Source organism: Gekko japonicus, unplaced genomic scaffold (genome assembly GCF_001447785.1).
Source record: "Gekko japonicus isolate JY-2015 unplaced genomic scaffold, Gekko_japonicus_V1.1 scaffold2341, whole genome shotgun sequence".
NCBI lineage: Eukaryota > Metazoa > Chordata > Lepidosauria > Squamata > Gekkonidae > Gekko > Gekko japonicus.
The window spans coordinates 129,340-151,450 of NW_015167605.1; the positions used below are offsets into that span (position 1 = coordinate 129,340).

A 22,111-nucleotide genomic window follows, 5' to 3' on the forward strand; every position below is an offset into this window, starting at 1 on the left:
AGGCTGAAGTCTACCTGCTTGCTCACAGAAGAGGTCCCCCCCCTAATCCCAGGCACATAAAAGTACCTTCCCGTTGGGGACGACCAAAATGAATTCTGCACATGCTCCAAAGCACTTTCTTGGCTACTACTTCACATGTGCTTGAGCTGGCATGAAAATCAGGTTCTGGGGCTGAAGGCTAGCAAAAGCCTAAGCCCGGGGCCAATTCAGACATGACCCAAAAGATGTGCACTTAGGAATTTCCATAGGTTTCTTTAAACAAGATGCTTGGGCAGGAGAGTATTTGGACTGGGGCCAAAATGCATGGGGAGGTGGGTTTAACTCCCCATGCCACTCCCCAGGTCTCTGTGGTTCCCCCACCACCACTATGAGAAGGTAAAACATATAGGGATCTGTGCGAATGTGTCAGATTATCATTTGATTATCTCCTTCTACCTGAGTGGCCGGGGTTCCAATACCTTTACCACCACCCCACCCCACTCCTTTTGATCATGGATCAACCAGATCACATTAAGATGTCAGATGCTGGGACTCAGATGTGCAAGCATATTCTCAGAAGCCAATTCACTTGATCAGCGTAGCCACAGCACTTGCACATTCAGGGAGGTGCACCAGGGAGGAGACAGAGCATCCTAAGGACACTGCGATTGGCAAACAGAAAGGGATGCCTTCCCCCCCAGCCTTTCCCCAACTCACCAGCACAAAGGTGTAGAGAACACGGGTGATATCGTTGGTGTACAGGCAGTGGGAATAGTCCCCTTCTTCCCAGTGGCCTGTGCGGTCACAGCGTCGCCATGCTTGCTTCTCCAGGCCGGGCCCCCCGTTCCCAGAGGTGAAGGGGTACTGCAGGCAGGACTGGTAGGCAGTGATGCCAGCCAAGGTGCGTGGCCATCTGTTGGCAGGGAGAAGGGCAACCAGTTGAAAACAGGAACTGCCTTGGGATGGACACCGTTGGCAGTGGTCAGCCACTGTGCTAGTCTGGGGCCCTGTTTTGTCCTTGACAATCTTGTACCTCTGGGTTTTTAAAAAGAATGTAAAGAACCAGCTGCCCATTCTGAAATACTACAGCAACAATGCCACAACAGCTGCTTTGGAGAAAAGGCTTTTCCATCTGGGGAGGTGGATATATGGCATTCCCCACTTTGGCAGACTTCCAATATGCTCCCCACACTGTTCCTTTGGGTCCACCGACCCACATGGGTGCAATTTCAGGGGGCACAGAAAGCTGCAGTGAGACACGGGAGGCTGGGAAGTTGCCTTCCTCTAGCACAACTTGGCTTCTGTTGCCCGGCAGCCACATCTGATTGGTAAAGCCCTCCAGGGACCTTACAGTTTTCAGGTTACTCACATCTGAATGTAAAAAACAAACATATATTTATTTCATTTATATCCTGCCTTTCTCCCCAGTGGGGACCTGGGCTTACAACTTTCTCCTCTCCTCCATTTTATCCTCACAACAACCCTGTGAGGTGGACAGGTGGAGTGTGCCACTGGCCCAAATTCACCCAGTAAGCTTCCAGGGCAGAGTGGAGATTCCAACCCGAGTCTCCCAGGCCCTAGCCTGACACTCTAAGCATGCTGGCTCTCAAATGGCATACGGGGAGGGTGGGATAAAAATCTAAATAATAAATAAATAAATAAACAAACAAACAAACAAATAGAAGGTGGATCTAGGTTCCAGCTCTCCCTTCATGCAAACTTTCCCAATGCCAGGAGTTGTGGGGCTGAACATTAAGGAACATTCAACTGTACTATTGTGGCAGCCTGAAGCTTCTACACTGCTGTGTTTCCTCCCTGACACAATGGCTCAGTTCAGATATTCTAGAAGCCTAACTGTGGTTCAGTATGATGCCTGGATTGACAAACCATGGCTTGTGACGGTGAAGGATAAGCAAACCTGTATCAAACTACAGTTTGCTGCAGGTTTGCAAACCACAGGTTGTGCTCACCATTCTCGTCGCCATTGTTGTGTAGTGGGTTCGATGCATCGAATGATCAGGAAACAGAGTGATAGTCAGCACATGTTTACTCGTACACAACATAACAGAGAATACCGGCCAGATGGCCAACTATATACAGTCCCTGTGGACCACCCCCAGGTCCCATTGGTGGGTTTAAACTTCCCGCCAAAGTCCCTATTGGTGACCGCATTTATTTATTTATTTAATTTCATTTATACCCCGCCCTCCCCGCGTGCGGGCTCAGGGCGGCTTACAGTATACAGGTGCAATACAACACCATAATTCCATAATCAAAGCACACAGTGCAATAAAATACAGTTAAAACATTTTAAAACAGTTAAATACAGTGGGCAACGCCGAAGGATCCAGTGCGACTGACACACTCACTCCCTACTGCACATACCCTTGAGTCAAAAAGGGAGGATGCTATGGCCCCGATGTTCAATGGCCAATCAGCCTCGTCCAGCGGTGCTGCTTTGCAGGTCCCTGTTGGTGGTGGTAGTGGCGGCGGCGGCTCCTATTCGAAAGCCTGGCGGAAGAGCTCCGTCTTACAGGCCCTGTGGAACTGTAAAAGGTCCCGCAGGGCCCTGATCTCCTCCAGGAGCTCATTCCACCAGATAGGAGCCGCCACCGAGAAAGACCTGGCCCTTGTGGCAGCAAGCCTGGCCTCTTTAGGGCCCGGGGTCGTAAGGCGGTGTTGAGACCCCGACCAAAGTGCTCTTTGGGGCCTGTGTGGGGAAAGGCGGTCCCTCAGGTATGCCGGACCCTGGCCATGAAACCGGTCCGCATGAGGTTTCAGGATCCTAGTCCCTATTGTCTCTTGAGAGTCAAGCTCTGGTGAACGTTGCTGTCTCCTAGTGCCGGTCAGTGGACATAACAGAAATCAACAACCATCCCTCCTGTGAAGAAACATCCCAGATCATAGTGGTGTGTATTGGTAGCTGATTTCACATCTCAGTGTTGTCAACAGAAACAGATGCTGACCGGTTTCTTGTAAAATGGCTCTAGCTACATTACTACACATGGATTATATTTTCATAATCATTGATATGCATGTTGTGTGTTTTATTGATATATGTGTGCTCTGCTTTTTGATGCTGAAAATGGATTGTTATCTAGAAATGCAGTGTATTAAAAACCTAAACTATTCTATGGAGGCTTTCTAGTACTTTGTCTTAATTTCTGTTAAACAGAAGCCTCTTTCTTCCCTCTGTTTGTGATGTCTGAATTGGCACCATCTTGCCTCCAAAGGCTCCTAACATCAGAAGTGGAGCATCAGCTCTATGGGCCACTAAGCAGATACAAAATGCAGGCAGGGAACCTGCTCTCAGCCATGGTGTTCTGTCTGTTTAGAAGTTCAAACCATGGTTTGGGGTTTAGACCATAGGTTTGCTGTTATGCCAAAACTGAGCCAATGTCTTTCCTTCAAAAATGGCAAAGATTATTGTCTTCTTCCACATTTGGATTAGAGCTTTGCTGGCCTGAGATGATGTAATACTGAACAGAGGGAAATTAAGGCCTTGCAGACAGTTGCGTGTCTAGGATGGAGACCCTCTCAGGGGAATGCACAAGGGGGCTGGGAAAGCCGGGAAAGGGGCAGGGGCCATGTCTGCCTAGGAAGCAGCTCCACCATGGGGGAGGAAAGCTTTCATGCTGTGCCACAGGGTTTGCAACAGAGAACAAACTTCAGACGCCAAGAGTTTTATGGGGTAATTTATTTGCCTCCCTGGAACTCTCTGCCTGGCCCAGCTGCTTCAACATCTGGCTCATGAGAGTCTTCCTACGCCCCCTCCCCCTGTGCCGGCAGCAACAGCTGGATGGATTGGAAGAATGCATACGGAGGTCACATGGGTCCCCTTCCCCCAATGTCTATGCAGGCACACGGACCTCCCTGCCACGGGCTGTCCCTTGCAAAGACAACCCCACCATCCTTACCAGAGTTTCCAGGGGCCTTTGTTTCTCAACAAAGCGGTTCCGGAGGCATATATCCGGGTGGGTTCTGGCAAGCAGGTCTGCCAGAAAGACCTTGGTATCCATGCTCAAAGAACCCATATCAAACTGGGAAGGAAGATTAATCACTTTTGTTTTATGGGTTAGTGTTTGTAAATGGATACAAGTTGACAGTTTAATGTATGTTTTTGTAATGTTGAATGTAAAATTGATGTTGTTTATGATTATGAAAATTAATAAAATAAAAATATTTTTTTAAAAAACCAGGAAGGAAACGCTGCGTGCCCCCCCTCACCTCCGTTCAGAACAATCTTCCATCTGCCCACTAAATCAAACCTCTTTCCCAGGAAAATACAAAACTTCCAATCAGATTGCAAAGCGGAGCGGAGAGAAACGGCCCTTTTTGGACGTGGCACAGTGAGGCTATCTAGAGCATCTCTCTCCCCTTCCAGGATCCAGTGTGGTTTTGGCACGGGAGGACTGTTTGCTGAGCGTGCCAGCTCCCCCTGTGCCCTGCTGTGGGTCAGGCCTCGATACCCTCCCGGGGTCCCAGTCTGACCGCACGGTGGGTGGAGCACTCCAGCCTCCCCTGGGACTTTGGTGCTGTTTCCCCTGCATCTAACTGCAAGCCATATCCTGCTCATGCAGAGCGTGGAGGCGGAAAGGGGGGGTGGGGTGGAGGAGAAGGCGAACCCGCTGTTAATTCAAGCCACATTGACTGCACAGTAATTTATATTCCATAAAGACCCTGCCGAGGTTACGGCTGGCTCCATAAGCCTTTTTTCTCTTGCCAGAGAAATTCCAACACCTCTGCTTCTGGAGCCTGTCTACGCTGCCAGAGCCGGGCCTCTCCTGCCGCCTCCCTCTCAATGGCTGCTTAATCATTCCCAGGCCCGGGCTGCCAGAGAGAGACGAAGCCACCCCTTCTTTTCCATAAGAGGGGCGGTGGACCCAGGGGCCCGAAGCTGGCTCCCCCCACAACAGCTGTGGCAACGTCGCTCCCTCTAGATCGAAAATGGTGCATGTGTGCTTTTATAATGAGAAAGAAACACACACCCCCTCCAACGGCAGATGCACAACTTCCAACCTGGTACTGAGATTTTGTGTGCCCCGATGAGGGCTGCAAGGGGTTCCCGGCCCCACTCTGACAGCCGCTGGCGCAGCAAAAGCCACATCTCTCCTGCATTCCTTGCACGGCCGGAGAAACACACCAGTCTGGGATGAGCCTGCCTCCCCTGCAATTCCACCAGAATGGCAGCAGAGGGCCGACGAGAGAAGGAAGCACACGCGACTGCCCGGTGGGGCCCAAAGGCTGCCCCAGAAGCTCTGTCACCCCCATTGCCTCCTTCTCTCCAGCTCCTGAACATGACAGGGTAACTTCTAAGGAACAACACTGGCAAATTTTGAGCTGGATTTGCAGTGTAACAGCAGCCGTTTGTTTAATTTTTAAAGTTTCGATTCCTCATTGTTCTGAAAACACGTGGGAAAAGACACTGCAAGCTCAGTGAAAATACTTCCCTCTTATCAAATGAAATGTCCCGCTTTGCCAGCTGGTATGAGCACAAAAGGAGTCAGAAGCTGGGAAGCATGGCGGCCTCACCTTGATACAGTATTCAGATCAGACACACATGCATGCTTCTGCCTTTGGGGTGGAGCAGGCCTGTAGCCAGCAGTGGGGCACTGGGGTGCGGTGCCCCCTATTAATTCTGCAGCGCCCCCTTCCCCTTCTTTCCCCAATCTTTCCCAGAGAGCTTAAGCTGCGTCACGCTAGCCCGAAGCTATTTCCGCCATATGACACATGACAAATTCCTGAGACATATCTGAGAAATCAGCCATGCTCATGGAGAACATTGAGACCTAAAAACCTGACTTAAAAAAAAAATCGAAGAAGCTGTACCCATTATGCATAAGACAAGTGGAGGGAGCCCACTTCATCGCATATTGGCCCTTTCCTTGGAAGTCTATCACAGGGACCACTAATCCTGAGTGTTCGTGTCCACGGCTGCACCGGCTCCTACCTGAAGTCTCCACGGTTGTTGGTGACCCGCTCCGCTGGGCAGTAGGATGCCGATGTCTCCAGCACAACGATCTCCACCTTCTTGCTAACGTTGCCCTGAGCGGTGGAGAGGGTGCACTCCCATTCGCCACTGGCCGAGACATGGATGTTGGACAGGATGAGCTCGCTGGGGACAGACAGTGTTTTCAGAAGATGCACAGACCTAGTCGGTAACCAGCTTGACAGGAGAACCATTTTGAACCAAGAATGCAGCATGCAGTCATCTGGCTGAAACGATATTCTCACTACCTGATAAAAAAGGCCTTTCAGTGCCTTCTCTGAGCACAGGAGAGAAGCAATCACATAGACTCTATACCCTGTAACTTGTTGCCCCTGGCCAAAACTAGAAGAGTGGGGTCTCGTTGCCAGACTCTTTAAACCGGAGAAGCCCATGTCTCATACCTGGTGATGAAGGTGCAGTCGTGGACCAGGCTCTCCTCCAGGATGATCCCGCTGCGTTCATCCCCCTGGACCAGGGCACGGTTGTGATGCCACAAGATGTGTGTGCTGTTGTCCAGGTAGGTGGCTGTACACTGGAAAGGGAGGCGGTCACCTTGGAAGACAACTTGCCGCAGTGAAGGGATCAACTGGTGGGTGTGCAGCTCTGGGGCACCTTCTGGAGGGAGGACAGCAAGACTTGTTCAGGCTGTGCAGGACGGGAGACCCCCAAGTAGTGACCTTGTCCCGGCCCCAATTGGTTTGCTCATTTTCAAAACAACAAAACCAGTATCCTCGATTTGGATATTTATGGAATTATGCAACTAAAGAACTCTGCAAACATTTTATTTTACTTCCTTAAAACATTTTGATGCTGCCTTTACCCAAAGGGGGTCCCCCCAGGCAACGTAACATTCTATCCCCGACAGACTCTGGCAAAGGGAAGTCCTGCCTCACCAGCCTTTTAGAGCTCTGTGAGAAAGTGAACAAACATGTAGATAACAGGGACCTGGTAGGCATTATATGCTTGGGCTTTAGGCTTTTGACAAGGTACCTCATCAAAGGCTCCTGAGTAAGCTTAGCTGTCATGGGGTATGTGGATGCATCCTTTTATGGATTAAAAATTGGTTAAACAGGAAACAATGGGTGATTTCCCACAAGCGCTGCTCCATGCTCACTCCTCCCTTTTGCCCCAATGGTACATGTCAATTTCACACAAGCTGCTGCGTGGCCACATTTTGCCCCACAGCTTCGCGCGATTTTCCCCGCGTCTACTCAATCTTTAAAAAAAACAGGATTGAGTAGACGCGGGGAAATCACACGAAGCTGCAGGGCAAAACGTGGCCGCGCAGCAGCTTGTGTGAAATTGACACGTACCATTGGGGCAAAAGGGTAAGCGTGGAGCAGCGCTTGTGGGAAATCACCCAGAGAGTAAGACTACACGGACAATTCTCTGAATGAAGTAAACAGTGGGATCCCACAAGCATTGCTATTGGGGAGTGGTCTGATTTGTTTGTAAATGATCTGGAACTGAGGGGTGAACAGTGTAGTAGCCAAGTTTGCAGACGACACAAAACTATTCAAGATGGTGAAAACCAAGGTCAACTGTGAAGAGCTCCAGTCTGATTGCCACATACTGTGTGAGTGGGCAGCAATATGGCAAATGAAATTCAAAGTAGGCAAGTGTAAGGTGACCCACATTGGAACAAGTAATTCCAACCTCAGGAATATGCTGATCGTTTCTGAACTTGATGAGACTGAGAAGGAAAGAGACCTTCCAATCGTAGTGGGTAGCTAAATGAAAATATCAGCCCCGTATGCCGCAGTGAAAAAGGAAAACTCTGTGCTGGGGATTATTAAGAAAGGGACTGAAAACAATACGGGCACTATTATAATGCCTCTGTATAGATCTACGGTGTGACATCGTTTGGAATACAGTGCAGAGTTCTGGTCACCCTATCTCATAAAGAACAGTGCAGAGCTGGAAAAAGTAAAGAAGATGGCAACCAAGATGCTGAAGGGGTTGGAGCACTTTTCCTGTGAGGAAAGGCTGAAGAGTCTGGGACTTTTCAGTTTAGAAAAGAGGCGACTAAGGGGGGACGTGATAGAGGCTTATAAAATTTTTGCATGGGGTGGAGAGAGCTGATAAATAGACATTTTTTCTCCCTCTCCCAAAATACTAGAACTTGAGGGCATCCAATGAAGCTGATGGCCATTAAAGGTAAAGGTAAAGGGTTGCGGTGCTCATCTCCGTTTCAAAGCCGAAGAGCCAGCGCTGTTCGAAGACGCTTCCGTGGTCGTGTGACCGGCATGACTAAACACCAAGGTGCACGGAACGCTGTTACCTTCCCACTGGAGTGGTACCTATTTATCTACTTGCAATTTCTTGCTTTCGAACTGCTAGGTTGGCAGGAGCTGGAACCAGAGACAGGAGCTCACTCCATCATGCGGCACCCGGGTCTTGAACTGCTGAACTACTGACCTTCCACAGCCTGCAGTTCAGCGTCTTAACCACTTGAGCCACCGCAGCTCCTTGATGGGCATCAGGACAGACAAAAAGAAACAGTTCTTTATTCAATGAGTGATTAAAGTGTGGAATTTGCTGCCAGAGGATGTAGGCATAGACAGGTTTTAAAGGGGATTTGACAGATTCATGGAGGAGAGGTCTATCAATGGCTTGGTGACTAAAGGGAACCTCCACATTCAGAAGCAGTGAGCCTCTGAATACCTTTGAGTGCCAGGAGGTAAAACTGGGGGAAGGCCTTGGCCTCTATGCTCTGTTGTTGGCCCTCCAGAGTAACAGGTTGACCACTGTTTGAGACAGGATACTGGACTAGATGGACCACTGGTCTGATCCAGCAGGGCTCTTCTTATGTTCTTACATTTAAATATATCACAAAGCTCTCTAAATGTCTTAAGGACTATGAACCTGCCTTTTTTAAAAGGAAGAAAACCAAGAGTTTCCATATAATGCATTTCAAAGTGATCTTCATGCTAGGAATTTGCCTTTTTGCAAAACCGCCAAGAAAAAGGGTACTAAAATTGTACAACTAATGACTGCACTTCTAACTGTGGAACACTCACAGCTGGGCCTGTACTGAAACCACACCTTAGCGGTTGCGCTCCTCCTCCCAGTTCCCAAAGGACTCGTGACAGATATTCAAGGATTGCATATTCCCCAGCAAGCACTCATGCTGTAGGTTTCCCCAAGCTGCTGGAAACCTCACCACAGCGCATCTGGCTCTCCCGGATGTTCCGCACTGGCTTCCCATGCAAGGTGCTGGGGTAGATGCACAGCGTCTTGTCTGATATCTGGACAGAGTGGTTCTTGGACCAGGGCAGGACCCAGCGCATGTTGCAGTCGCATGTCAGGTATTCCGTGGCAAAGTCACTGGAGGGAGGGACAGAACCACAAACTGTGGTCAGCTGAAGGCGATGGGGAGGAAGGGTTTGCGGGAGACAACAAGGCAGAATCAATGCAGAGAAATATTCAAATGCAGGACCAAAACACAGGGCAGAGGAAACTGATACACTATAGCAGAGCTGAATGCAGGGCTGCAAGCATATTACCCTAAAATGATCTATTAACGTCATTTCAAAAATAAAACAGACATTTCATTTTCTTCCATGACTCATCAGATTGTATTGCGGTGTGCAGAGCTTGGGATCCTCACAGAAGCTTTCCCAGCGGCTCCTGAGGTGACCAGATTGGCTGAAACCAAAAGTAGTGTCATTTCAAGGCAGTGAAGAAGAAGAGTTGGTTTTATACCCCGCCCTTCACTACCCAAAGGAGTCTTGGAGCAGCTTACAATCTCCTTTCCCTTCCTCTCCCCACAACAGCCCGTTTTAATGTTCTCCCGTCTATGGTGCTATATGGGCGATTTAAGAAAATTCCATATACAGATAGGTTTTGTCCATGGGGGATGAGTGCGATTGAAGATAGCAATCATGTTATTTCGCACTGTAAATTTTACGATGATCTTTTTAAAGCCTTTTCTGCTACCTTTGGAGGGGAGAGGCACATAAATAAAGGAAGAGCCTGTGAGGCAGTAAGACTTTCTGGCGACACTCCAGAGAAGTGATACTCACTCAAGGGCTTGGGAGCCACCTGTGCCTCTCTTGATATTGTTCCCCAATGTGGCACCTGCCCCGTTTCAGAACAGCGGGCCAGGCCCTTGCCCAGTGAAGCTTGTGGTTGGCAGGTGGTTCCCACCTTGAAACAGATGCCAGAGGAACAGTGAAGCTAAGAGGCTCCCAGATGTGCAGGCCTCATGCCAGGGAAGGAAGTAAATGTGGCTCTCTTGGTTGATGGTGACTATGAAAATGCTGGCCCTTCCCTTCCTGAATACCTATCTTGTTTGCGTGATCCTCATCTTCATAGGGCATTTATGTTAGCCCGTTTTAATGTTCTCCCATCTATGGTGTTATATGGGCGATTTAAGAAAATTCCATATACAGATAGGTTGTGTCCATGGGGGATGAGTGCGATTGAAGATAGCAATCATGTTATTTTGCACTGTAAATTTTATGATGATCTTTTTAAAGCCTTTTCTGCTACCTTTAGAGGGTCGATCCGAGGAGCGTAAGACCTTTATACTTTTAGCCTCAAATAAGAGCGAAATCATTGAATCTGTAGCAAAATTTCTCTACTAGGCCTCTAGGAGGAGATGTTCCTTCTGATCACAGATCCCAGTGTATTTTATCTGGATTTGTGCTGTAATGCCAATAAAGGCCTGCGTGTGTGTGTGTGACTATGAAAATGACTCTCCGTGAGCCACATAATGAGTACCTCTGCTCCATGAGAAAGAGACAGCCTCTCAAATGCCCACTGAAAAGCTGGGGCATAGGAGGCTGGCAGACCTTGTGCCTAAGGCCCAGGGCTGTGCTCCTTGAGCCCCAATGAGACAGGACTGTCATCTGCTGGTTTGTGGTGGGACTGTGTGTGCACAGGGGCCAGAGAAATGATGCTCAAGCCCTGTTCCCATCTGAGAGCCAAACTAGATCCAGAGGGTGGCCATTTCAGCACCTGAAGGGGTGCCTGTTCTTGTTGCCTTGCAGGCCCAATCAGGACTGAGCCCAAATGGCATTCTTAAAACACCCACATGTGGCTTTAGAATGGTGGTGGCATTCCCAGACTGGTCCCGGGGACACCATCACATCTAGTTTGGCCCTGATTTAAAGGGTATCTGGTTCTTTTGGTTAAAGACAAGCAGGATGTCACAAGGAACTGTGTGCCAGGCACAATCAGGACACCACCACCCCTCGCCCCAGGAGTCTATGAAATCTAAGGGTCTTCTCTGGGTATGTAGAAATTCCTGTCCTGTCTGTAAGTGGTCCTAGTGTGGTCATCCTGGGAGGAAAATGTACTAAATGAATAAATATTAAATAAATATCCCATCCTTTTGTATAGACAACTGTTAACACAATTCATGGCATGCTTACCATACTGGAACCAGTGCATGAATCATGCCCAGCTCCTAGGATGTTCTGGTCCCTGTGCATGCTTAGAACATAGCCTAGAACCTTCAAAGACTTGGGCTGGGAGGAGGAATCCTTGCGTGGAAAATTGGATGTCCCCCTCCAACTTCTAGCATCAGGTGGTATCCACCGGTGGACTAATCCCGGCACTGCTCCTCTTCCAGATTCCAATTCTGTGACCTCTGCCCTGCATGCCCATTTTCATCTGCAATTGGGGGTGGGGGGCGAGGATACTCACATGACTTTCAGAGACAGCAGTTGGTCAAAGACCCCAGGCTGGAGGCTGGAGAAAATATTGTCTGACACGTTCCTGACAAAGCAGAACATAAGAACATAAGAGACGCCAATGTTAGATCAGGCTAAAGGCCCATCCAGTCCAACACTCTGTATCACACAGTGGCCAGAAATACCAGTGCCATCTGGAGGTCCACCAGTGAGGCCAGGACATTAGAAGCCCTCCCACTGTTGACCCCCCCCTAGCACCAAGAAGACAGAGCATCACTTGCCCCAGAGCCCCTATCTATACCTTGTGGCTAATAGCCACTGATGGACCTCTGCTCCATATGCTTATCTAATTCCCTTTTGAAGCCGTCCATGCTTGTAGCCGTCACCACTTCCTGTGGCAGTGAATTCCAAGTGTTAATCACTCTTTGGGTAAAGAAGTACTTCCTTTTATCCATTCTAACCCGACCACTCAGCAATTTCATTGAGTGCCCACGAGTTCTTGTATTGTGAGAAAGGGAGAAAAGTACCTCTTTCTCTATCCTATGCATAATCTTATAAACCTCAATCATGTCTCCCCTCAGTCGTCGTTTCTCCAAGCTAAAGAGCCCTAAGCGATTTAACCTTTCCTCATAGGGAAAGTGTTCCAACCTTTTTATCATTCGAGTTGCCCTTTTCTGCACTTTTTCCAAAGCTATAATATCCTTTTTAAGGTGTGGTGACCAGAATTGCACACAGTATTCCAAATGAGGTCGCACCATTGATTTATATAGGGGCATTATGATATTGGCTGATCTGTTTACAATACCCTTCCTAATAATCCCCAGCATAGCATTGGCCTTCTTTATTGCAGTCACACACTGTCTCGACATTTTTAGTGAGTTATCTACTACAACTCCAAGATCTCTCTCTGGGTCAGTCTCTGCCTGTTCAGACCCCATCAATGTGTATTTATATTTAGGATTTTTGGCTCCAATGTGCATCACCTTGCGGTTGGCCACATTGAACCCCATTTGCCATGTTGATGCCCACTTGCCCATCTTTGACAGATCCCTTTGGAGTGCCTCACAATCCTCACTGGTTTTCACCACCCTGAACAACTTCGTATCATCCGCAAATTTAGCCACTTCACTGCTTACTCCCATCTTCAAATCATTAATGAACAAGTTAAAAAACAGTGGACCAAGTACTGATCCCTGCGGTACCCCACTGCTTACCACCCTCCACTGAGAAAATTGCCCATTTATACTCACTCTCTGTTTTCTATTAATTAGCCAGTTTTTGATCCATAAAAGGACTTGTCCTTTTATCCCATTTTTTTTTAGCTTACTTAGGAGCCTCTGATGAGGAACTTCACTTGGTCACGTCACTTGGTCACGGCTGGTCAGATTATCCATCACCGAGAGCAGGGCTGTGTGTGCCCCTGCCCTCCATCTCCATGACTCTGTATTTTATTTATTTAGGCTATTTATACAGAGGTGCACGGGCAGAAGAGGCTGCAGCCTTCTTTTCTATGCTGTTTTCTCCTCCTTAAACCACTTGGGGAGCTGCTATTAGCTCTACAGCAAAACTGACCTGCTGCCACGTAACTAACATGATTTCACAAACGGAGTCCATCGCAACTCCACAGGCTGGTTTAAGGATGGGTGCAGGAGGCATGGAGAGGAAAGTTGCAGCCACTTCTGCCCATGTGCTATTGTCCCTACCCAAATACTCACAAGCGGATGAGGTTGGTCAGTCCCTGGAAGATGCCGGTGCTGAGACAGCCAATGCGGTTGTTGGACAGGTCTCTGGGAATAAACAGAGGAACCACGTGAGGACTGTGAGAAGTCACAGACACCATCTACACTAAGTCTGCCAAGAGGAAATGGCAAGCCCCAGGGACAACTGCATGGGGCAGAATGCTGAAAAAGAGGTCACCCCTGGGCAGATGCCAGAACCAAAAATGCAGCCCCCCTTGGATACTGTTCTGTATTTCGAACCAACCTGAGCAGGTCTTTGAACATAAAATTATAAACAAAGCAGTGGATGCCGCCACATCGACAGGACTGGGAAAACCCAAACTTTCCTACCTAGATGGCAGCCATCCAGGCTTTGCTGTGATCTTTCCCAAAATTTCACAGCAAAGCAGGTTTGAGGAGGAGCGGAGAAAAGCTAGAGGAAACCCAAAAGGCACAGAGCCCCACAATGCTGAGGGGAAGGAGGGGAGGCACTTCCCAAAAGCATTGAACCCAGGGCAAATAGCCTATGTGGGAAATGCATTTATTTATTTATTTGGCTCCTATCCCACCCTCCCTGCTGCAGCAGGCTCAGGGCGGCTCACAACAAAATGACTAGGAAGGGCTTGCACTTTGCCTTGTCGCCAAAGTCAAGACAGCGAGAATGGCCAATGGTATCAGCAAGGGAGAAGGACAGCCTCATGAAACCCCCTCTCTGTGGAAAAAAACTAAGGCAGCACCGATGGGCATTGCTAGAGAGGAACACCAAATGGAACCAGCCCTCTGGTGTGGCCCTTTGATACAGATACCAGGTAAGGGAATGGAGTGAAAGATCTCCATCAGAAAACCCGTCACTGCTGTGACTGAAAACGACTTTGTCAAAATATTTCCAAGGTACCTTGAAGACATAAGGTAGGAGATAAATCCTTGAAAGAAAGAATTTTTTTAAAAGCGCATTTCCTCATGTACATTTCCTTTTAGGCAACACTGGCCCGGACAATATACAGTGGTGAAAAATTAACATGAAACCCACATGCCATCGGGGGGGGGGGTATACCTTATGAACAACACACAGGGGGGGAGGGTATACCTTATGAACAACACACAACAGGCATTAATGAACTAGGACCCACGTGATACAGCGCTGAGAGAAGAGAGAGATGGGGTTCATAAAGGTGACCAAACAATGGGCAAATCTGAGGGCTGGAATGGGGTTAGGAAGGGAGAGGAGGAAATGGGTTTGGCTGGTTCAGAGTGGTGGTGGTGGGGAACAGGATGGGTGGTACTTACAAACGCTTCAGGTTTGAGAGGCCAAGGAAAGCTCCAGGCTGGATAGTGCTGATCAAGTTGTTCTTGAGGTCTCTGAGAACGGAGAAGAGAACACACAAGGAATTAGTCCCGTGATGACACGAGGACGGTATTTTTCCCAACAAGAAGTCCAGCCTCTCTTTATGCTGAGGCAAGGGCAAAAGTCCCTTCTTGGAATGACTCTAGCCATGCAGTCTCAAAGCAGCAGCAGCACTGACTCAAGTCACAGCTGACTTCCGGTGACTCCTCAGGAGGTTCTCAGGGCAAGAGTTCTCCAGAGGTGGTTTGCCATCGCCTGCCCCTGCGTGGTGACCCTGGACACCCTTGGGGCTCTCCCATCCACGTCCTAACCGGGGCCGACCCTGCTCAGCTTCCAGGATCTCACGAGATCAGGCTAGCCTGGGCCGTCCAGGTCAGGGCACTGCCTTCTGCATTTATCCACAGATACTGTAGATACGTCGTTTTCTGGCTAAAGGCACAGTGGAACCTCCTTATTATCACCATCATATGAGCTTTTGTGTATTTATCCCAATGGAGAACTTTTCTTGCTAAAGGGAAGCCGAGAGGCTAACTTGGAAGCTGGTCTCAAATGGAGGCCATGAATAGAGATGTCCAGGCAAACGACTTCCTGCCCTGGAAGCGACACCTGTTTTCATTTTTGAATTCCTGGAGGAAGAGTTCTGTGCAAAGTCCTTCCAGCTCAGCACGTCGTTTCCAACAGTGGCCAGCCAGATGCTTTGGGGAGCCCACAAGCCGGGTACTGGCAGCAGCCTCTTCCAGCGGTTTGCTCCTCTGCTGCTGTTCATAGTATATCTGAACATGGAGGTTCAATTTAACCATTATGGCCAATGGCCGTTGGAAAATCTATCTTAAGTGTTTCTTACCCCCTTCCAAAGGCGTCTGAACCAATTACCATTGTCGTATCTTGTGGCAATAAACTCCGTATGTTCGCATTATGCCGAGCACCCCACTCTGCACCATAACCACATCCTGAAACCTCATAGTTAGCTCATGGCTCCTCATATCCAATGTACAACCTGATGACATCAGACTATGCAAACATTTTGCCACAGGTTGTAGAGGGAGGAATTCAACAAGGGACTACTAATTTTCCAGCAGCAATTTGGCCAGGTCTGTTGTAGAGTATGCACTGACCTGGATGGCCGAGGCTAAATCTCATCAGATCTCAGAAGCTAAGGAGGGTCAGCCCAGGTTAGTAGCTGGATGGGAGACTGCCAAAGAAGGCTCTGAAGAAGGCTAGCTTCCTTTCCTTCCCTTCTGTACCCTTAGAAGCTCATCGATTCATGAATCTTGAGCAGCAGGAAACACTTCTTTTTTTTTAGATGCAAGGGCTAAAAGGACTGAGATAAATCTTGCAATTGCTAGAGTGATCTTGGGGTCCTTATCACTGAGCAAAAGAGCCAGCGTTTCTGGAGTACAGGGGGACAATTGGTTAGTAGCAGAAGTAGGCCACGGCAAACCACTTCGGCTTCTCACTTGCCTTGAAAATCCTTGGGGGCTGCTGTAAGTTGGCAGAGACCAGTGTTCCCTCTAAGCTGAGTTAGTGTGAGCTAGCTCACAGTTTTTGAGCCTCCGGCTCACACATTTTTGTCTTGGCTCAGGAAGGAGGGCTCCAGACCAAACTAGTTTATCCAGCAGCGAAATCTCTTGCTCACAACTTTAATGCCAGTAGCTCACAAAGTAGAATTTTTGCTCACCAGACCCCACAGCTTAGAGGGAACATTGGCAGAGACTCGATGGCACTTTCTGCCACCATTGTAAAGTGTAGTTCTGCTGTCAGAGTGGTGCATAATGCATCATTACCTACATTATAAAGAGGAGGCAACAGTGGCCAATTTCTACCCAAGACAGGCAGGCGTTTGACATCAGCTCCCCTTAACCCAAGGGCCTTAATTCCCGTTAACCTCACATCAAAGAGCGTTTGTAGCTTCAGGAGATTGGTTATTCTGTCATTCATTAAGAACCCTCAGATGGACTCCTCCCCAGTAACTGGTGATTCTCTTTCCCACCCTCAGTTTATGCAACGTAATAAGGAAGAACAACACATACACACACAATAGACCACCCATGTGTTTTAGAGGTCTGGCCAGACAGTTTGAGGGCGGTAGTAACCAAGCTACCCTCTTGTCTCACACCCATGTGTCGCCCACATGGTCATTACAATCTGGGGGAATCCAAGCTTTCAGGGTTGGTTCCTTTAAGAGCTGTTTTCTAGGCCTCGTGGCCACTGACAGATTTGAAACTTTGAAGGAAAAATGCTTGAAAAGGATGGGAAAAAAGCGAGTCAAACAAAGGTCAAGTTCAGGGTGGAGAGAGTGAGTACAAGTGAACATCAAAACAGGAGCTCTTGTTCACTGACATCAGCAAAAACGACTAGCGGTTTTCAATGCAAATAATCAAGTGCACCAGTATTTTAAAAAATCATGGTGTTTCAACTGGCGTATTACAAGAGAATAAAAGAAGATACGTAGAAGGGATCATTTTGTCAAATTGCAAAAATGAATTAGTATCATACTGGAATAGCATTTTTCCAAGATAACATGGTACCGTACGTTTTATCATCCCCCCCTCCCAGTCTTTCGTAACGGACAATGCAATTAAAGATACCCCCAAATGTTCCTTCTTTAAATGCACACACAAATGTTGGTTTGTCCTCCTTGTTACCCCCTGACGCCCCCCTCCATTGGCTTCTGGTGGGTTGTTTGTCTTCTGTTTTGCTTAAAGCTCTGTGCAAGATTATACAAATTCAGCTGATATGAGTATGTGTTTAAACAATCATATGGCACAATCATGGATGTCAGCAACAATTCCTATGTTTGCAGTATTTCCCCTTAAGAAATTCGTGCCATAACAGAACTGTCTAAGACAGCATGTGGACCCTTTTATGATTTTTCAAGTTTTCCCCCCCCCCCAATGAGAATGAGCTGGGAATGCTCTCACAAAGGGTGAACTTGTGTCATGGTTATTGTCAAAAGTTGATTCTTCTTTACGGGAAAAAAAAATTGGATAAAGCACAAGTTCACTCATTGTAGCCTGGCACTTACTATGTTCATACAAGCGATGCCAAGAATATGGTACATTCCATGCAGCGAGATGTACTCAATTGGAAGCCTTTTCCTCATGGGTTCTGTGCTGACCAAGGCCTTCCCCCCCCCCTACACTCCAGCTTCTCCACGGGTGTTGCTAACTGCAGAAATTTGCTAGCAGTAAGATAAGAATCTGGACTCTGGGAGACACACAACCCTCTTGCTGTTCCCTCTGCCTCCCCCCCCCCACACATCTCTACAGACTTGAGAAAGGAGAGATGCAGACCCCACCAAAGGCAGCTGCTACCCTAAATCATCCTTTTAAAGTTCAGAAGAACAAGAGGAACGGGAGGCACTATTCTCACAGTCCCAAAAAGACAGCTGGAATGAGAAACCAGGATTGGCAAGCATTAAAAAAAATACACCACCCTCTTCTTGAGGGTGAGCACATGCGGTGCCCGTGCTAGGGAAAGACCCCTTCTGCATAATCCAGAGGGCTGTTGCCGGTCAGAACTGACTTACGACACATGGCAGGCCACTGACTCAACTCAGTGCAAGGCAGCTGCCCCACAGTTAAGGCAGACAAGATGTTGGAAGTTCATGATTGGAACTCCTCGGTAAACAGGAACCGCTTGGCTCTCTGCTTTGGACAGGGACTGGGAAGGCATGGGAACGGGTGCTGATCCTCTTGCACAGTTTCCGTAACTCGAAACAGCTCCACAGAGTGGCTCTAGAGTCAGTGTGCTGTCACACAGGGATGTCGACCTCCTTTGTTATGAGGGCCGGAACTGACATAAACGAGACCTTGTTGGGCCGGGCCATGTGTGTCATATAAAAGGTAATGCCAGGGAGCAGAGATATAAACTTTATAAAGGACACAGACAAACACAATTAAAGTTTTTTTAAAACTTTAAATAACACATTTCCAGTGAGTTAGACACCCCCTGGCACCGCTGATTTGAAAAAGCCACCAGTGACAGGGGGAGGAAATGGCTGCCATGTGGGTGGGAAGATCTTGAGATTGCCACCCACACACCAGCCTTCCCAGCTTTACTGTAATCTTTCCCAAAACATTGAAGCAAAGCACGTTTGATAAAGGCTGGAGACAAGGTGGTGAAATCCTCATAGGTGCTCAAATGTACTACAAATCTGTGAAGCGGAAGAAACACTTCCCAGTAACACTGAATCTGGGGCAGCTAACCTGTGCCTCCCTCAGCCCACCCACCTCATACGATTTTCACTGTGATAAATGGAGGAGGAGAGAACATACTGCTCCAAACTGCTTGGAGGAAGGGTGGGTTAAAGTGCCATAAATAAATGAACATACAAACAAGGCTGCATATGTGGAGCCTTCACATCTCCCCCAATGAGGCAAATCTGACAAGGCAGCACACATAACTCACAATTTCCCACTACATCCTCACAATGAGAGACTGGGACAGGGGCACAGAGGGATTCGAACCCAGATCTCCCAGACCCCAGGTCAGTCACTTGCTTCAGATTGCAAGATAGGAAGGGTTAAACGCACACACAGAGACCTGGTATTGTGTAGTGGGTTGACAATGCCAGACAAATATTATGGTGACCCAGGTTCAAATCCCCACTCTGATCATGGGAATTTGCTGGCTGACCTTGGGCAAGTGGCAGACACACCCTCTGCCTAAGCTACCTCACAGGATTGTTGTGAGGGCAAAATGAAGCAGAGGCAATAATGTAAGAAGAAGAAGAGGACTCCTTCACTACTTGAAGGCATCTCAGAGCAGCTTACAATCTCCTTTCCTTTCCCCTCCCTGCAACAGACACCCTGTGAGGTAGGTGGGGCTGAGAGAGCTCTTTTGAGAACTGCTCTTTTTCAAGAACACCTCTGACAGAACTATGGCTTGCCCAAGGTCATCCAGCAGGTGCAAGTGGAGAAGTGCGGAATCAAACCTGGTTCTCCGAGATTAGAGTCCACTCACTTAACCACCACACCAAACTGGCTCTCTGCTTTGGGTCCCCAATGGGGAGAGTGGTGTGGTATTAATGAAGTAATCTTTAAAAAAACAAAAACAAAAAACTGGTTCTTCTGATCTGAACCTAGCTTAGCTGCCTGTACAATGGGGGGGGGGGACTTCGGGGAGCTCTAAGCACAGAACCTCTGGCAGTTCCACGCAATTTGACTCTTAATAAGCCTTTGGCAGTTTTCAGGTTTGATCTGTAGTTTCCTTTTAAAGGAGAACACCTTTTAAAGAAAACATTCTTATCACACCTTTCTCCCCATAAATGGCGACCCAGTTTGGCTCACAACGCTGGCCTCAGCTACAAACAAATACATTGAACCCGGCATTCAACTTCTCCTACTAACGTGTCAAATACCAAGTCCTCACATTCCCCCAAATCAGAGCCCTCTTCTCTGCTTCCGTTAAGTTGCTTCAGGGAATTGAGGCAGATCCTGGTGAAGGATTGTGGCCAGATGACGACATGGCGAATCAGTCTTCAAGCCGCTTTATTTAAACTGCTCATAAGAATAAAATTCTGGAGAACAGATCTGAGCAATCTCACACATCTCCAGCTTTTCATCAATTAGAATTCAGGGGAACATACATGGTTCTTCTTTACCTCATTTTATCCTCACAACAACCCTGTGAGGTAGGTTAGACTCTGTGTGTGTGTGTGAGAGAGAGAGAGAGAGAAAGCCAGGTTTCTCTGGTCCTAGTCCAACCGCTATACCATGTAAAAGCAGCGATTGCTTACCATTTTGTTTAATGTTAAAATAGCAGCTGTGGGGTGGGAAGTTGGATCACAGCCAGGGCACTGGAGAGTATTAAAAAAAAACCCTCTTCAGACTTAACACCATTTTCCAATAGAAACTGCCCCCTTCCAAACTGAGAAAGAACTCATATTGTCCTTGTCTTTCCTTGGCCCTGCAGTTAACAGCAGATTGGGAAGGTGAGATTTCTAACCTCTGCCCCAACACACACACCGCACTCTGCTGCATTTTATTGTTAAAGAAAATGTTGGGAGATCAATGACTGGATATTAAGAATATATAGTTTGATTCCCACACTTGCTTCCTAGAGGCTCTTGACTGCAGCAGTCCCCCCCTCCCAATCTTCAGAATGTTTAATAGACTTTTCAGAGCAATTCAAATGCATTCAACAATGTTTACTATCTGGATCTGGCAGCTATGGGGATGGGGGAGGAAACAGAAAGGAAGCAGTGTGCGGGCGTTTTGTGTCCATTTGCACTGGACTCAAGACATATCCACCCTCAGATCTAGAGATCAGGGGAGGGGAGCTGAAACCCAAGGAATTCCACTGGACCAACAAAACGTTTAACTGGCATCTCCAAAAGGCAAAACAGGGACACTGGCTCCCCAGGGAGAGAGATGAGGGAACAGGCTGTCCCTGGTAAATGGGGACAGTCAAAGGGTACACAGACTTTATCTGTTGTCCAAACTGACCTTGGAGAGCAAAGAGATGTTTTTTTCCTCAGGGCTAGACATGGGACGCCTTCTCAGCCATTGCTGGCTTGCTGCCATAGAGGAACAAGACTTTAAGAACATTAATCACCCACTACAGAAGGCAGAGGAAGAGTCTCTAAGGAAACAGGAAGATGTCAACTTAAGGAGGGTGTGGTGTAGGGGGCAGATAACCCTTTGCTGCCTGCACTTCTGTTCCTCCATATCAGTCATGGACAAAAGGAAGGACAGAAGAAGACCTTGGTCTGAGTCAGGGCCAGGCACTGATAGGTGCGAGACAACTGCTAGGCCCCTAGAGGTACTGAATTCTGTAACTAAAATGACACTTGTCTACAGTAAAATGACTCAAGCCATCTGACAGCAATGCTGATTCTGTGAATTTAGGCAGATAATGAGAGGGAACGCAGGAAGGGTTGCCTCAGTGCTTAGTCCTCATAGCTCTTTCTTACACACCCAGGGAACTGCTGATTGCCACTTTGGGGTCAGGAAGCAATTTTTCTCCAGGCCAGTTTGGCCAGGGATCCTGGAGATTTTTTGTCATCTTCTGGGCATGGAACAGGGGTCACTGAGGGTGTGGAGGGGAGGTATTTGTGAATTTCCTGCATTGTGCAAGGGGTTGGACTAGATGACCCTGGAGGTCCCTTCCAACTCTATGATTCTGTGATTCTAAGCCTGCAGCAATAAAACTATATATATATTTCTCCAGTGTGGCCAGATCTGCGGATATCTAAATCCATAGATTGAGCCCATGCTGAGAGAAAGGAGTTTTCCCCAAACTTGGGGTTTGCAGAAAAATCCTAAAAGTTCCAAAATTACATTAGGGGGTTTAAACCCACTAAATAGAGTAATGTTATATTTATGCATGTGTAGATTACTTATCTGAGCTGCCAATGCTCAAAATTTGGGGAGAGAGGAGGAAGCAAAGTGGGGGGAATGGAATAGCCAATCCCGCAAGTTTCTTGTGGGTCCCCACT

At 47.9% G+C, this 22,111-nt stretch overlaps 1 protein-coding gene across 1 annotated transcript in view; it reads right to left on the reverse strand.

Annotated features, from left to right (window-relative positions):
- Nucleotides 1-22,111, reverse strand: part of ADGRA2 (adhesion G protein-coupled receptor A2) — a 131,963-nt gene that overhangs the window by 14,074 nt on the left and 95,778 nt on the right. The window contains exons 3-9 of the mRNA XM_015413994.1: nt 14,613-14,684; nt 13,323-13,394; nt 11,621-11,692; nt 9,132-9,295; nt 6,370-6,583; nt 5,930-6,094; nt 697-892 (exon numbers count right to left, since the gene is read on the reverse strand). Coding sequence (XP_015269480.1) covers nt 697-892; nt 5,930-6,094; nt 6,370-6,583; nt 9,132-9,295; nt 11,621-11,692; nt 13,323-13,394; nt 14,613-14,684 — 955 coding nt within the window. The remainder of the gene's footprint in view (nt 1-696; nt 893-5,929; nt 6,095-6,369; nt 6,584-9,131; nt 9,296-11,620; nt 11,693-13,322; nt 13,395-14,612; nt 14,685-22,111) is intronic.